Source organism: Polistes dominula, unplaced genomic scaffold (assembly GCF_049000335.1).
Source record: "Polistes dominula isolate Pdom_NZ unplaced genomic scaffold, Pdom_raw_medaka contig_25, whole genome shotgun sequence".
NCBI classification, from domain to species: Eukaryota; Metazoa; Arthropoda; class Insecta; order Hymenoptera; family Vespidae; genus Polistes; species Polistes dominula.
In genome coordinates, this window is record NW_028301094.1 from 554,721 (window position 1) to 573,022 (window position 18,302).

The 18,302-nt window shown below is 30.8% G+C and overlaps 1 protein-coding gene across 7 annotated transcripts in view; it reads left to right on the plus strand.

Annotated features, from left to right (window-relative positions):
- The window catches only part of 5-HT1 (serotonin receptor), a 92,556-nt gene that overhangs the window by 64,663 nt on the left and 9,591 nt on the right, over positions 1-18,302 (plus strand). For 6 of the 7 annotated variants that reach the window (XM_015332095.2, XM_089176481.1, XM_015332094.2 and 3 more), the window contains 2 exons: positions 8,970-9,113; positions 12,670-12,825. In XM_015332095.2, coding sequence (XP_015187581.1) covers positions 8,970-9,113; positions 12,670-12,825 — 300 coding nt within the window. The remainder of the gene's footprint in view (positions 1-8,969; positions 9,114-12,669; positions 12,826-18,302) is intronic. The other variant, XM_089176483.1, reaches the window with a different exon arrangement.

Genomic DNA, 18,302 nt, shown 5'->3' on the forward strand with positions numbered 1-18,302 from the left:
TTTCTTATTTTACGATCAAATCAAATCAAATCAAATCAAATCAAACGAAAGAAAATAACAGCTTTGAAACAAATCGAAATTATGTGTAACATGTAAAAAATAAAAGAAAGAAAATTATATTACCAATTCCATTCTTTTTCTTTTCTCCAAAAAATAAAAATAAAAAAAAAGAAAGTAGAGAAAGACGAATTTAAAATCTCTCTAAAAATATGACCATAAGAACAAATGTACGATCATAAATAACATAAATATTTAAATGTTCCCATTCTTAATATCCACCCCATATATTTATATATATATACGTATATATTTCTAACCAATGTTACGCACCGTTAATATATCGGTCGTTGTAAATGCCATGGGTCCACTTTCTCTCTTTTTCCTTCTCTTTAAAAATGGCGTCAGCAAAAGCTGTTTCTACCGAGAAAGAGATAATAAATAACCAACGGTGGCAGGGTTGAGCGAACAGGGCTGACTACCCCATCGCTTATTGTCAGTTGCGTTAGCTTTTTAACGGGGTAGAAGAAGAGTTTGAATTATTTCTAACTATATCTATCGGATAATACATATATATATATATATATATATATATATATATATATATATATATATATATATATATATATATATATATATAGTAGTTAATTAGGTTGAGTAAACATTTCTTCAAGTTTTTTATTACGTCATGTTACTTTGAACTTTCACAATTTAAGTACATGTCCATGTGTTTCCTTCTATGTGTATGCGAGTGGTCAAATTTAAACAGAAATTGTGATATCTATATATATGTATATAAATTACGTGTCACGTTGTTTGTCCTCAATGGACTCCTAAGCTACTGAACCAATTTTCATCAAATTTTGCACACTGTGTGCAGTTTCATCCAACTTGAAAGATAGGATTGTTTATATCTCAATTTATAATCGCAATATTATTTTATTAATCGCGAATTATTTGATTGTGAGCCACAGAAACGCGTGGCGAGGCACCCCTAGTTTATTATATATAAACAAGGTGTTTAAAAAAAAGAATTTTTTCAAATTTAGAATAAATGTATAATTCTATGTATCTCTCTTTTCATCCTATTTTATTTCCATCCAGCTTGATTTTTAGGGAAGAACTCTCTTCTTAGTAGTAGTTGTTTTCTTCAAACGGGGAAAAGACGTAGGGACTTTTGTTTTTTGTGACCGTATATCTCGTTTTTCTTCTCTCCCTTTTTCGTGATATATATGCCACGTCGTGCTATATTTTTCTTCAGAAAAAAAGCATAAAAAAAAGGAGCTTTTTCTATATATATATATGGTTACCTTTATGTATTAAATGTAAGGCTGATTCGACAATATAAAAAAGAAAAATATATCTAAAACAAAGATGGATGAAGACAGTTGTTTTTTTTTTCTTCTTTTGACAAATTCCCATCTTTCGAACTTTAACGATGATTATTTTAAAAAAGTATAACTATCTCATAGTCTTATAAGATACACACATGCACACACACACACACACACATAACTATATAAATATGCTCGTATATAATAATGCATTAAAAATTATGAATCATAAAAATATATGAGTAGTACGTGGTACGTAAATGTGAATATGTTATGAGAATGAACGGGCACGTGAGAACATTTCTAAATAAGGAGATTCTCTCCTAGTATCTACCATACCTTAGTACGAAATATAAATTTTCTAAGCTTCATATTATACATCCAGTAGATTATAAATGGTAAACCGAAATGCAGTTGTGAGAAAGTGTGATGGTAGTTATGGTTCAAACCTTTAAGAAATGTATCTTTTTTTAACTTTTATCTCTTTTTTTTTTGTATTTTGTATTTTGTATTTTATTGTCTACTTTTTTATTTTTTTTAATTTTTAATTGTATCAATTTTCTAAATTCATTTAATATACATGGGAAAATAAATGATGTTCCAAATACCATAATAAATAATGACGACGTTCTGTACTTTAGTTAGCAGTATGTTACTCGTAATAATTCTCTAGTGATTTGCACAGATCGAAATGGCACATTTATTCTTTAATGGTCTTGTATTTAAGTCGTAGTAAAGTTTTGTTAAATACCTAACATCGATCACGTTCTCACACACGCATACACATATATATATATATATATATATATATATATATATATATAATAGGTATATAATATACAGGTACGTATTATATTTATGTACGTTTCTGTGGAGTTGAAGGATTATGGTTTTGCATAAAGTTGCAGTATGCACTTGGAGCAAACAGATATCAAACATTTCTGACGACGTGAAATGAGAGATAAATAGAACGAAAGATATAAAATATGACTAACAAAATCGTATGTGTGTATGTATATATGTATATATGTGAACAATTAACGAATTATACTAAGTCGAGCCTCTTTGCACGCTTGGAAGCTTCAAATCCATACTTACTTTAATGATTTCATCTTAATCCTACGACTGTTTAAACTAATTGGATTATTTACAGCTGACTACTTCAATCTCCAATTAAATTCATTCTTTCCATGCATTAGGATAATCGAAATGTTCATGCACGTATTATTTTTTTGGATATATTGACACACGTCAAAACATTGACTAGAAATTTCTATTTGAATTTTTGTTTCGTGTTATTTGTGAGATCATGTTGATATTAACACTGTACTTTGAAGATTCGTGAAACAATTCCAAAAGCACTCTACTAGTTGTTCGTACGTTTAGAGATGGCAGACAGATAGACAAGTCTTTTAAACGTAGCTATTTAAAGTTTCAAAAGGTTGTTACTCTTATTTCGTGGTAAGAAATCATTTCTCTTAGGAATGAAGACGACGACGACGACGATGCGACTCTTCTTAAACATTGAGGGTGAAAAAGAAAATGAGATGATGAAAACTTTGTGAATTTAACTTTAAGTAAAAGGAAACGACTATGACTTTTATTCTCCTTCTTCTTCTTCTTCTTCTTCTTTTACGTTTTTTTTTTTCAGTTTTATTTTGTTTTCCTTTGTTCTTTCCTATGCTAGTATTTCTTCTTCTTTTATTTATTTATCATGTTCTTGTTGGAATATAATAATTTTGTTAAATAAATTACGACACAAGTTGAACTTTTTCACTCTCTCTTTCTTTCCATCATCATATTTTTTTTTTTTTTTTTTTACAGAAAATTTTATAAGAAAAACTTGGAAAAATTAACAATTACGAATGTTGAACTTTGTTATTTTTCTTTCTTGATTATTAAAACAGATATTATTTAACAATGAAACAATTTGTTTGTTTTTTTTTTCTTTTTTTTTAATCTGAATAATCGTCAAACAAAATTCAAATGTAAATATGAAAATGAATTGAATTCAAACACAAGTTAAATTTCCGAGTTTCGAGAACACAAGAAATGTAATAAAACAAAATCATTACATCTAACACTTTCTCTCTTTCTCTTTTACATTTAACAATTCAAATAAGTAGCCCCAATTAACGTGTCCCAGTACTTTGGCATAGTGTGACGAAAGTTAAATATAAATTCTCTTTTACTCGTGTAAAATAAACTTGTATGAAGTACTTGTTAAAAGAAGTAAAAAGAGAGAGAGAGAGAGGAGAAGAAGAGAGTTACTTTCTCACGCAAATATTTATTCGCGTTAAATAAGTTTTTCCAATCTTACGGGTAAAGAGAATCCTCGAAATTTAACGATCCAACTCGTGTCAAGATACTTCTCGTAATCCATTTGTACAAAAAACCTTTTACATTCTCTCTCTCTCTCCCACACACACACACACACACACATACACTCAGTTTCACAGAATGTTACTTCCGTTTGCACGAATGCTACACAACCGACACCACAAATGTTACAAAGAAAACTCGAAATAGAAAGAGAAAGGTTTGTGATAAAGATAGAGAGATAAATAGAAATGGTAGTTGGTAGTAGAGTTTAAGAAGGGAGAGGAAGAAGCTTCAGTGAAGTAATTCAATCACGCTAATGGCGGACACGCGAGTCGACTTCAAGCGAGTCAGTTAATCTGTTAACTGCCTTAATTGGGGCCGGCGAACCCTCTCTAAGACGATTTGTGTATACCTAACAACGTTCAACAGTACCTGCCAAGCCCTCTTCTACTTCTTCCCTTTCCCATTTCCCATTTCCCTTTCCCTTCTTTTATTCTTCTTCGTTTTCCTACCACGTTTCTTCAAGACATAATTTGTCTCCATCCACACCTGTCGTTTTTATTGCACGTGCAGGCAGGCAGGCAGGCAGGCAGGCAAGCAGACACCAACCAAACCTCGTGTTGATTTATTTTTCGAGATATATACTTACGACAAGATCGACAAGGTGTTACCATTTGGTCAATTTTCTATACCACACTTTTATTACTAATATTTCGAGAGGACAATTTCTTCAGCATATTTTTGATTTATGTTTTTTCATTTTTTTTTTTTTTGCGTAAAAGAAAAAATGTGTCCAAAGTACACGCATCATTTATAATCGTACACGTCACTAAAGGTAAAAAATTATATTACAAACTATACTCAATATTTATTTATCGTATTGCGTTAACTTTTTATTCGACAAAAGATATTTTCTTTTACGTTCGACCATCGGTTTGCCCTAGTATCCCATTATCATCAATTTTTCTCTTCTTCCTTTTAGTTGTTAAAGGTTTATCTATCCGCTTCGATGGTGAAACTATTCATTGTCTTTTATTTTTTTTTTCAACGTGAAATCTCTGCTAACTGATGTTCGTTTAAAATAATAATAATAATAATAAAAAAAGAAAAACAATGGGAAATATATAAAAACAACAAGAACAACAACAACAAAATATTGAAGAAGTTCTTTTATCATGTAAAATCATTTGGAATTTGGGTCACGTATGCAGAATGTATTTTTTACGTCTCTTTTTACTATTTTTCTATTTCTTTGTTTTTCTCATTCGTATTTTATTTCTCTTTATATTTAACAAGAAAAAAAAAGGGAATAAATCAAATCCATCAAAGAGATTTTCTAACTCCCTTGCTCTTTAATTTTCTAATTCCTCTTTTGCGTTACTTTCATTTTTATTTATTATTATTATATACTACCCCTATCAACCGATTGTTTTCGTACATTTATTTGTCATCCATATTGTCCGTTATTTCTACTTAATTAATTACGTTTTCCATTGTTAACATTGGAGTGCTATAATGTGTACTTATATTTATGTACTCGTTGTATTTTGCTTCACAATTCGCAGAATTACATTCTGTTATATCTACATGAACATTTCATTTCTATTTCTCTCTTTCTAACTATACCATTTATAACTTGTTAATTATCTGCCGTTTCAATATTTGTTAATAAATATTTCCTCTTTTTACTAATTCATTTTTTATAATCCACGCTTTTTTATATTCCCTCCCCCCATTGAATTAACAAATAGATTATTTCATTCGTCAAATCAATTCCAATAACACATTGCAAATTAATAGTTAATTTATAAATAATATTCAATATTTTAAATTTTGTTATAAAAAAAAAAAATATTAAAAATATCTAACTGAATTTGTTACGATGAAAACTAAAATATAAATTTGGTCTTTTTATATACTTTGAGGTTTTACCTTGTTGATTCTGTTACTTAGATTTCTGTACGTTTGTTGCTCCGGAAAACATACATTCGTTGACCCGAATAGAAAAATCGTCGTACGGCATATAAAATGGTACGGAGGGGTGGTGACGGGGTGGGGTGGGGAAAAAAAAGGATAGAGAGAATATGAGAGTAAAAAGGGTGGTAGGAGAGTGGAAAGGTTGGTATAATAAAACCAATGCTGGAAACAACAGCCGTGGTAAACTGAACACATAAATCTACACGATAGATGAGCCAGACATCGAAGAGAATGTTTTTGGTGACCCGAGCTTAAATGACTGGCCGAAGGGACGAACAACGTTACGAACGATGAAAAAATCGTTTTTCGTGTCGTATGGTCATAAACATACTGAAGAAATTGTATTGACTGCGAAACAACCGACAGTTTCCCCGTGTTTTCATTCGTATCAGTTTGAACATTTTATCTCTCTTACACACACTCTCCTCTTTCTCTCTTCCTATCTCTTTATAAATCAACGAAAAATATAAAGTATCACCATTTGAATAATTTTGAAAATTTTTTCTATCGTTAAATTATACATTTGTAATTTTTTCAAATATTTTCTTTATCATCAAAAACAGAAATGTCTAATCAATCTTTTTGCACTATTTGAATAATTTATTATTTGCTAAGAATATTTGTATTTTTTTTTTTTTTTTTTTTAATTATCCAACATATATTTATCGATCTATCCATATATCATGTATGGTTGCCTTTTCTTGATTTACATACTTTTTACGAGCTCTTCTTTAATTATCAAAGTTAGATATATCTATTAAACAATTTAGAAACATAAGTAGGAAGTATGTTAGTATCACTATATCTATACTATAAGTACTGTTTTACCGTCACACACACACACACACACACATTCGAGTGTACATATGTACATATGTTCAGAAATGATAAGGGAAAAGTAAACAAGAAGCTGTATAAGAAGGTAAACGCTAGAGTTTCGGCTGAAAAGAGAAGAGTACTTGGGTGAATATTCTCTCTCAGCCTTTGCCAATCTATTCGACCCCCCCCCCACCTCTCTTTTACTATTCTAGTGTACTTTCATAGTTTAGTTCACCAATAATCTGATATCGATTCTATTGAGAAAATGAATATTTTATCGTGAAATTTCATCGATAGAGTTTATAATGAGAATTATGTTCTAAATACATGTGTGTGTATGTGTGTATATATATATATATAAATCGTAAAGATAATTAGTCATTAAATTAAAATAACAGATATTAGTTGAACACTCGTTCAATTTCAATTCAAACGACACACGTTTTAACATATTGTTAATTAATAGAAATGATTTGTCGTACGATGACCACTCTCTCTAACAATACCAAAGCTTTGAACAATAATCCCATAATTGCTGTGGAAAGCTAATCACTTTCGAAATATTTTCCATATTCTAAATAATCCACAATAATCAATAATATCATTTTGATTATTTGTGTTTTTTTCTTTTCCTTCTTTTTTTCTATTTTCATATTTTTTTTTGTAATCGTTTGTATATTATTAGAAAAATATTTGAAAGATAAATATTGTAGTCCGTTTATGTATATTTCATCGAATATTTTGCTAGATAAAGAAAATATTTTCTCTCTCTCCCTCCCTCCCTCCTTCCCTCACTCTCTCTCTCTCTCTCTCTCTCTTGTAAATTGTAAAAATTTTCAGACACTCGAAATTTTTCCAGCTCGTTCTATCCACGTCACTTATATTTCGAGTTTCATGCTTTTCTGAAAATATTTATACTCTTTCGCATACCGCTACTCTAGACCAGTCATATTTTACAAAATACATACATTTCATTCGTTTCCTCATTCTCTCTCTTATATTTTCCATTTTTACAGTGAACTCTATTTTTAATACCAGTCATTTCTTATACAATACGAAAGAATTCTTCTTTCATCATTCATAAAAACATTATACGCACAAATATCGAAATATTTGTTAAGAAAATAATGCACATTAACAAATTTTTATATATATATATATTGTCAACAGTATATATGCACATTGCATTTTATATAAACAGATAATTTTTAAATTAGATTATCTCATTAAAAAGTAAAATTTTATCCATGTATCAAATAAATCTTTTCTCCCTTTTTTTTTTTTTCAACGAAATAAATATTTCTACCAACCAACCATTTTCACCTATGTATAATACATATATGTACGTAACTATATATATATATGTACGATTATATACCTAAGTATATTAATCAAAACTTGAGATTAATTTCAGTACGTCAGAGACAGAGGATAGTTCTTTTTCTTTTTACCGAGGTAAAACGAAACCACGTGTTTACTACCTTATCTAAGTAAATATAACTTTTGTTCGAATGAGAACAGTCGCTTTATTCGACGAATGAGTTAGAAATATATATTAAACACACACACACACACACACACACACACACATGTATTCGCATACTTACACATATAAATAAAAGTACAAGTTATATACTAGCCTTTCATTTTTCTTCTCTACGACGACAAGTATATGCGGTCAACCATATGTACACACATACACACCACACATGAAAACATCCACATTCCATCCAAACACATAAGTTTTCTCCCCAAACAGAAAAGTTCCGTTAATTAAAGTGCCTGGTGTTGCCTTGCTGGCCATAAAATAAAGATGACAGTTTACTTAGAGTGTGTAAAAAAATAGACAATAAAGAAAAGTAGCCGTAAAGATAATTATTATTTGAAATGTATGAGGAATAAGAAATAGTCAGTAGTTTAGATGTATAATTTCGTTTCGCAAATGACCACTATACAATACAGAGATACATATATTAGATTGCTTAATAGATAACGAAGACATATTCGTGATAGAATGTCGATAACACTTATCGATCTGTTTCCTCCATTTCTATCCACTTATATGTATACATAATACATATATACTATACATAATAGTAAGATCGTTCATCGAGAAGAGACCTAATACATTAGACCGATGATACATGTATATATACATGCATATATGTATACACTATCGACTAAAAGTTTCAGTACAATAGCTGATTATACCTTTTTCTTATATCCCTAATATTCTTGCATAGTTTATGCACACAGATTTAACACAATAATCAGATTAAACTTTCTTACTTGTACATTTTGCGGTAACTTTGACAATAAACATGAACAAATATTTGAAAACATTCTTAAAGGGATATTCTATTTCTCTGATTTCAATACTTTAGATTGGTAATGTACATAGATAGATGTGTGTTCGTGTAAGGTTAGTTACGTGAATGATAGGCGTATCTGATAACATTCCAGTAATAAGGGAAATATGGAAGCTACGGGGTTAATGATAGATAATTATGTTTATTACAGATAAACTCGAGATGGTCTCTTGGGCCGGGACTCTGCGACATATGGACCAGCAGCGACGTACTTTGCTGTACGGCATCGATATTGCATCTGGTGGCTATCGCGGTCGACAGATATTGGGCTGTCACCGATCTCAATTATATACAGGTTAATTGATACGCTTGTGTGGTTTAGCGAGAGTGTTACGGAAGTTTTCGGAAAAGGAATAGTACAATGACACCGTTAAATTCACTCTCAAAGCTATCTTTCTCTTAAATACATATTCACATATGCATGCATACATTTCTATTAGTTATTCCATATACATAGTTAGACAAATTGTAACACTTATGTATTAGTTTATTAATAATCCATTTTGTTAGATTAGAACAGGTCCAAATATAAAAATTTCACTTTTTTATATCCCAATTCTATTTTTTTTTTATATCGATCGAATAATGTGTTTACATAAAAGCAAGCTCATATGAATGTGCGCATTAATGCATTTGATTAGAAGAGCCAATAATAGAAATAGATGAAGAGAATCGATCCAATTAGGAAAGGTTTCGTTTCACGCCAACATTTCTTCTTTTCTATTCATTATTTTCTCTCTTGTTTTTTTGGTTGATTTTTTTTTTTTTTAGTTAGTTCGTTCGTTCGTTCATTCATTCATTCATTCATTCTGCCTTTTGGGGTTTGTTTTTTTTGTACCCATCCCAACGCCTACGCTTCGTGCCATTCCCTTCAACTAATCGGATGAACCTTGAGAGAGCTTCTAGAAGTGGGTCCATAACACGAACGTAGTAGGAACGAACGATCGAAGGTTTTAAAAGCTTTCCTCCTTAACGCGGCCGTCAGACCGGAATCGGTACAATTAGATAGAGAGCGACATACATCTACAGTGCAATTTAGAACCAGTTTAAATTGGCTAATAAAACAAATAATAAAAATAAAATAAAATAAAATAAAATAGAAAGGATTCTAAAGAAAAGTCAATTAATTGAATTTTATTTTCTCTTATTAATAACCTAATCTGTTTTTTCTTTTTTTTTTTTCGTTTTTTTATTTGATAAATTAATGTTGTTCGTTTCTGTAAATGATAGTTTGTATGACATAAACTAAGGTAATTAATTTCAACAAAATGAACATTTTTGCTTCAGATAGAAACCAGACAAATGAAAAGTTTCATCGTTCGTTAAGAACTCGAACGCCTAAGTTGCACTTTTCCACCGATTATTCTCGTTATAACTCGGTAAAAGATTAATTTATTACCGTAGCTAGGTAGGTCGGTCGGTACTTTTCGTTGATTCGCGTGATGCATTTTAGTAATTCTGGATAATTTTCCAATTAAAATCTCTACTATTGAACTTATTCCCGAAGAAATGAAAGAAAGAGAGAAGATTAATATTTATCTTCATTTTATGTTAGATATCTTATCAAGGAAAATACATGTTCATGAAAAAATAAAACCAATTTCTCTCAGAAACCCTGACCCAACTCTAATACATTTGAATATAAATCAAAGATAAATCAAATACAAATATGAAAATTAAAAGCATAAATTTAATGTAAAATAAAGAGAGAGAGAGAGAGATAAGGAGAGAGAAACAATCCTTACCAAATAGGTTTCTAAAGGTTTGCATTACCTTTATGTTAGAAAACTGGAAAGGTAGAGAAAGAGAGAGAGAGAGAGACTCTCGTTTTGGATTACCTTATTGTAGTTGTGCACAGAATTCCAAACTTTTCGGTCTACGTGATACGTACAAGGATTCTCTCTCTCTCTCTCTCTCTCTCTTTCTCGCTCTCTTTCACGTTGTTAGGAGCTATTTTATCTATCTATCTTTTTCTTTCTTTCTTTCTTTCTTTCTAAAAGTTTCTTTCTCAAAAGAGTAGTCTACGAAGAAGAAACGAATACGTACGAGAAAAGCCACCACTTTCTACGGGCGAGTTCGTATTATGAGAAAATTACATTCGTAGAAAATTTAGTCTTTTACATGTGTGTGTATTTATATATATATATAAATATATATGTCTGTAAAAAGAAGCGCTTACGTAGTAAATACATACTTTCACAGAAGATAAGAAAGTTTCTTCTTTTTCTTTATCTTTCTCTCTTTTTCAAAGCAATTGATGATTTAGCACCTTCGATCGATCGATCGTTTCACAAGCTGCACCTCTCTACCTATTTTATCTTTTTTCATTTCTATCGTAGTTTCTTTAAAATATCTGACACACACATATCGACTTATATATCTGTTAGGATACACTTATGTTATTGTCATTCTTTTACAAAATAAAAACAATTTAATAAATGTTATAAAATAGTAAAGACCAAAATTGAAAAATGATCGATGAATACAATGAGAATTTAAATTGTATAATAAAAAAGTAAAATGTCAATGAAATCGTTAGTACGTGGCACGTATATTAGTGAGACATATGTTAAAAAAAAATGAATAAATATTTCAAATGAATATTTTTTTGAAATAATTTAAAAAAGAAAAAAAAGAAAAATAAAAAAAAAATATGTCTGAACAATTTTCTCACGTGTAAAAGGAGGAACGTAATAAAACGAATGTAAAAAAAGTCTGGAACGATTAGTCGGAATAAATGAAAGTGCAATAAAGGTGAAGGTAGTATATATCGGAATTACGATCACAGCTGGTGCGTGCCTGCAAGTATTCGAGATTGCACAGAATGTGCATCCTTCTTCCATTGAATTGTTGGAGAGACCCTTGGAGACTAGCTATAATATTGAAATATGTGAATGTGTAGGTGTGATATACATATGTAAAGGAAGAGGAAAAAAAAATACGAGGGATGGGAAGAGAAAAAAAAAAGTGAGAGAGAGAGAATGTGTACCAGAATCGCTAGCTAGACCGCAATTACTCGCCCCTAATTGCTTCTCTTCGTGAGCCCGTGGAATTATCGCTTTGATCGGAAGGAAAATATATTAGCGGAGACGTAGAAAGGGACGAATTAAATGGCATCTTCCATTGTAAAATAGTTCATCCACGTGGGAAATGTTTAATACCCAACGACAATCCTTCCCTTTTTTCCTAATTAAACACGTTTATATTTCTCTCATTCTATTCCTTGTCTTTTCCTATATCGTCATTTGAACTTAACTCAATTTTATGATACCTCCTCCTTTTTTTTCTCTTTATGTTACTTCAAAATTCTCAGAGTTATTTTTAAAGTGTCCCGTGTAGCACAATTAGTTGATTAAAAATGATAGAATAATTATAAATATTTGTATTATTCGGTAGGTTGATAATTAGAACGATTGTTATAATTATTAGCTCTATTATATATGTATGATGAAAATCGATAATAGACTTTCGCATAAGTTTGAAGCTTGAATTAGGTACGTCATCTATCTATACCTAGGAAATATTCGTGAGCTTCAGGCGTTATTGTGTTTCGCATCGTTGTAATTATAATGGGAGTAGATCCGATCCATAGCCAGATAGGCTTTGGAGCTGATGTTAAACTCATCGGAGGGTTCCTATGCGTTAGATCGAACGAACGAACCTTCAGCTAATATATTCGATTATCCAGTAAATGCTCTACGGTTTGTTGCCATTTTATTACAAGTTCAAAGTTTAAAGTCTCTATCTAATCTTCCATGAATTTTTCAAACTTTTCAATTCAATGTACTAACATGAAACAACGAAAAGTTAAACAATATTTGATATCAAACTTTTTTATTCATTGTTTTTAGGCAAGAAATCCAACGAAGATTGCTATCCTGATCGTGTTGGTTTGGGTTGTATCATTGGGAATTTCATTGGCACCACAATTTGGTTTAAAAGATCCAGATTATTTAAAACGCATAAACGATGGTGAATGTATCGTATCGCAAGATCCAACGTATCAGGTGAGTCTTGTATTACTCATAATATTATTAGTAAGTCATTAAAAGACTATATAAACAATTTATACTGTCCATTAATTTCGATTTAATGTTAAATTGAAATTATTTTAGAAACATCATCCAAAAGACATACATTTTTTTAATAAACTCGATAAATTTTTCCAATAGGATTATAACCGATAAATCGTTGTGTCTAGCTCGTTCGTTCATCGATTAAGGGAAAAAGTTCCGAGAAATGGCACGATTCGAAACTTAATGAGAAGAAGAAGAGGGAAAAAGAATGAACATCACGTAGGTGTTAGTTCTCGACCTAACTCCAATTTTTACGTTTGTATAAGTGAAAGAGGAAAAAAAAGGGGATGTGGGAGGGTGAGAAAGAGAGACAGCTTATATGAATTATCCGCAAAATTCGATAATGAGAATTATATCTCAACGAAATTCTCGACGGTATATTTCTAAAGGATATACATATACCGGGTGTCACGAAAATATCTGGGTCACATTACAAACTTCGAAACATAGGATATTCGTCTTGAGAATTTCTGCATTAAAATTAATTACTTCGACTATTCTATAATCTAATATTATTATTATTATTATTATTATTATTATTATATATTATTATTATTCGAACTTAAAATGTTTCATCAAAATAAATTTAATACGACTTCATATTTTTTTTTAACTGTAAATTATGCAACGAACAATATACGTGGTCTTTTTTTTCTAATTTAGTTTAACACAATAATTTGTGCTTGAAAATATTTCAATTAAAATTGTTCAATGATCGAACAAAATATTAAAGTGCATATGCACGCGACAACAAATTTATAACACAGTTTTGTTTTTTATGTTTTTTTATTTTTTTTTTATTTGGTACTTCATCGAAAATATGAAACGACAATGCAGGGGATAAAAAAAATTGGATACGTTTCACGAAATGGAAAAGTTCAATTCATCTATCACGCAATATCTCTTGCGATTATTATGCATTGGGATTTGTCCCCTTTATTATGGAGGATTAAGAATCCTCTCCTCCTCCTCCTCCTCCTCCACCCTCATCCAAACGAAAAGAGATCAACTTTTTGCGCGTCCTACTTTTTCGGATTGATCTTGCTCAGCTCGAAATATTTGAACACGTTGGCCATTAACAAAAGTCGAACTTAAAATTTTCATACAGCAATGTGTGACCTTAAAGTTTCGCAATGAAGAAAATAGAAAAAGAAAATAAAAAAGAAAAAACAGGGGAAAAAAGTTATACATCTAACGGTATTTACTTGAATATTTCGTTACGCACTGTAAACATAGAAGAAGTTTAACTCTGTAATGAAAATAAACAGGAATACTGATATATACAACCAGACTTTATATTTTAGAGGAGAGGTATACTACGAAACGAAGTTGAGCCCGTTTGAAAACTCCCAGCTACTCGGGATCGACGAATGGTTTGCGTTGAATAAGCAAAGGATTGGACAGTTTACTAGGGTGTCGAGGGACGCGAAGAAAGGGACGAAAGAAGGGGAGAGGTAAAGGAGGGTTGGACAGGTTGGTAAAGTGGATAGAAGCTCTCCATATCTGGTAGTAGAGCAGACAAACGGCATTCGTTAGCGCCCATAACTTTCACGAACCACTGGAACTCCTATCTCTTGATGTTTCTCTATCTCTCTTTCTTCTCTTTTTCTATTTCTCGATGCAACGATAGAATTAAAAATCGTAAACAATAACATTCAAAATAAAGATAATGAAAAAATTATTTAAACGTTTACAAATTTGATTTATTATCCTATAACGTATTTAATATCGAAAACTGATGGATATGAACATTAAAGGATTCAAGTATTCGTACAGCTAAAGTATGAAAATACAAAACATTCTAACCTCATAGGAATACTTAACTCTATTACAATATACGTGTAGATCACTGAATTGCAATGGAAGTATAGTCACTGTACCATAGATACTTAATCCGATTGAAGAATACACACAAACACACGTATACATTTGTCTATATATATATTTCGATAGTACTGTGTATTCAAGGAGAAGCAGAGCTTTAAAGTTTCAAGCAATCCTTAAAGCTGAATTATTCATGCGAGTTAGCTATTAGAATCTATCCTCTCGTCCACAAAGTTGGGGGTGTCCCTTAAGTAGAAATCCAAGACTTTAACAGGAATTTTCTACCCCACAGTTGTTGAGTATATGAACTGGAAGAAAACCAAAAAAGAAAAAGAAAAAAAAATGAAGAAAAAAAAAGAAAAAGAAAAATCCCCTCAGAGAGAAAGATTGAGATAAAGATAAAGATAAGAGATAATAAAGAACATATAGAATGAGAGTGAAATATCCGGATTAGTTATTGTGTAAGTACTTTATATCTTTCTCTCTCTCTCTCTCTCTCTCTTTTTTGGTTGGCTCTATAAGTTTAACGAAGTAAGAGATAAAGTTCTTTGCATTAAAATCTATCCTTTAATAAGCTTATGAAGTGTTACGTAGGTTTGCTTCCTCTCACTCGTTTACAGCCTCTATAAAGCTTATCCCTTGCTCTAATTGAAAGGATATCGAGCTTGTTAACCAGGTTCTCTTCTATCACGAATCTATAACTTTTCTTCACCCTCTCCTTCCTTCCTTCCTTCCTTCCTTTCTCCTCTTTTTTCCCCTCTTTTCTTTATTTCTTTTTTTAACGTTTCGCGTATTCACTTTGACAGGAACGTGAGGGAGGAAAAAAAACGATATTCGTTGTCAGTTTTTCACGGTAAGGTTAAAGTTTAAATAACGTGATTCCTTAAAATTGTTCAACACTATGATAAAAAGAAAAATATATTTATGTATATTAAATTCTTAAATATATTTATTTATTTATTGAATTTTTTTGTATTTAATATAAGGATAAAAATGAAATAGAAAATATGTTGATGGAAGGATATGAGAAAAAAAGAGGAGGAGAAAGAGGAGAGATGAGAGGATTGAAGACTTTCGTTAGCGATACACCTAACTCGTTACGTGAAATTTTATTATTAACGCTTTAGCATACCGTAAATATTCATTGCTTTTTGGGGAAATATAATGAATATTGATATAAAGTCGCGGTGTGTCTGTTAACGCGGGGCCGCGTCTTTTCCCTGGTGGAAAAAGCGCGATGTACCGTAAAGTTTGAATGATTTGTGTGATATCACCGATCGAATCGTCTGCTATCACCAATGAAATATCGTCAAATTGGGTTAAACGATTTTTAACCCCCTCCTCTCCCTCCTCTCTCTCTCTCTCTCTCTCTCTCTCTTTCAGTCTATTTTTTATTTCTTTTTTTTTTGTTCTCCATTGGGAATTGACGCAGGAACGTATGAGATATTATTTTTCCAACAGCATGACACGATTGAATATTCCTTCACGTATTTTGCATTGCTAAAAATTGAAATATTTATGTCAAGTTAGCCGATTTTTCTTGATAATCATATAAACGTTTTAATATTATAAATAAAATAAAATAAAATATCCTTTCTTCAAAAAATATACTAAATACCTTAGTCCTAAATCTTCGAATTACGTACATTGATTACGTTTACAATTTACGATAGAGAGAGAGAGAGAGAGAGAGAGAGAGAGAGAGAGAGAGAAATAGAGAGAGAACAATGTTTGTTAGTTCACGCGTGTTAGATAGAACATTTGAGATGTAAACAGGAATGCTATGGGACTAGTGTCACTGTGTTGGTAAATAGTAAGGGGCACCTATCTAGAATGCAATTACATGCCACACGCGTTACTTGACAAAGGAAGGAAATGAAGGAAGAAAAGTATGTAACTATGAATTAAAAAAAAAAAAAAGAGAGAAAAGATAAGAATTATATTCTTACAACTACTATTAATTTTTGTTATAAAATATTTGTAAATTTCTATGAGTAAAAATATATTTTAGAAATGAATTATTAAACTAATACAGATACGAATACACCTGTTGTAATTAATTGTATACGCTTGAAGATTTTAATAAAATGAAAATTGATGGTATACAAATTTCAAACATTATCGAACGTTTATGTATACATATGTAGCAATATTATGCTTTATCATCCTCTCTCTCTATCTCTCTCACTCTCTTTTACTTTTATCAAAAGTTTCGAAGAGAAGTAGGAGACGGGTCCCATTCTCGTGAACGTTCTACGTGCTACTAAACTCGATTTCGAATACATCAAACAAAAATCCAATTTAACTCTGCTCTCGGTTAAGCGGTTACTGTGAAGAGGATCAAGGAGTATCCAAGTGACAGACGAAAAGAGAAAAATAAAGAGAGAGAGAGAGAGAGAGGGAGAGAGATATACAGTTCGAGAAATAATCAAATCAGTTTCCACTAATATTCTATAGTTCGTATTATGACAAACTCAGTTACTAATCCATCTATCTTCTGACGATATCAACCCCAGATCATTTGATTTAAGAAATGAAAAAAAAAAAAAGAAAAAGATATCCAATTTTTCAGCTTCACGACGTTTTTATCAGAATCCAATTTTATTAACCACCAAATTTTTTAAAACGATCAATAAAATGTCCAAGTCCTCAAAAGTCGATTTAACGAACTGTAATAAAAATAATGTAATCCAAATTTGTTTGACAGATATTTACAATGATAGAACGTATTTTATTAACACAAATAATAATTGGTGGTTCATAAAATAAAATGAAAAATTAAATATTATAATTTTATAAATAAACAAGGAAAGAAAAAAAAAGGATAATGATAACTTTTTTTTTGTAATATTTTTCTTTGCAATAGAAAAATGTTTCTTAAAACGCGATTGAAGTTGGGTTTATCATCGTCGTCGTCGTCGTCGTCGTCGTCGTAGTCGTCGTCGTCTTTGTCGTCAAGATAGTTGAAATTTACATATAAATGATTTAATTAAAGGCACATCTTTCCTGCACCCCTTTGTTAAACCAAGATACCTATATACCTGTCACTCGATACCGATGAAAACCGATAGAACGGATTTCTCGAAGCGTTTTCGTTTTCCGACAAGTCCGAAAACGGTATTATTTTCTCGACATTCGCGCATCGATATTATCCAGACTGCTGCTCTACTTTTCTCAACAAGCTTTTCCTATTTCCTACATGTATGTATGTATGTATGGGTTACCAACAGTGAGATAAAAAAATGTAGAAGAATCAATGAAAAGTACCAAACACTCAGCGTATCCTACTGTCAATGTATTTCTGTTTTCTTTTTTTAATTAATTTATTATTATATTTACTAAATGTATTCACCCTGGTTAAATACATTGCACATTATAGTGTACATAAATTATTATATTTGTAAGTTTTATAAATAATAATTTACCCTTAAATAACCAAATCTGTATTCATACGAACTTGCCACGTTTTCATACTTCCACACATTTTTCCAGTTTTTTTTTTCTCTTCTTATTATTATTTTTCATCCCCTATTTGGTACCTCTATTTTCTGCAGGCATGTAGCTACAAGAATATCGATAATGTT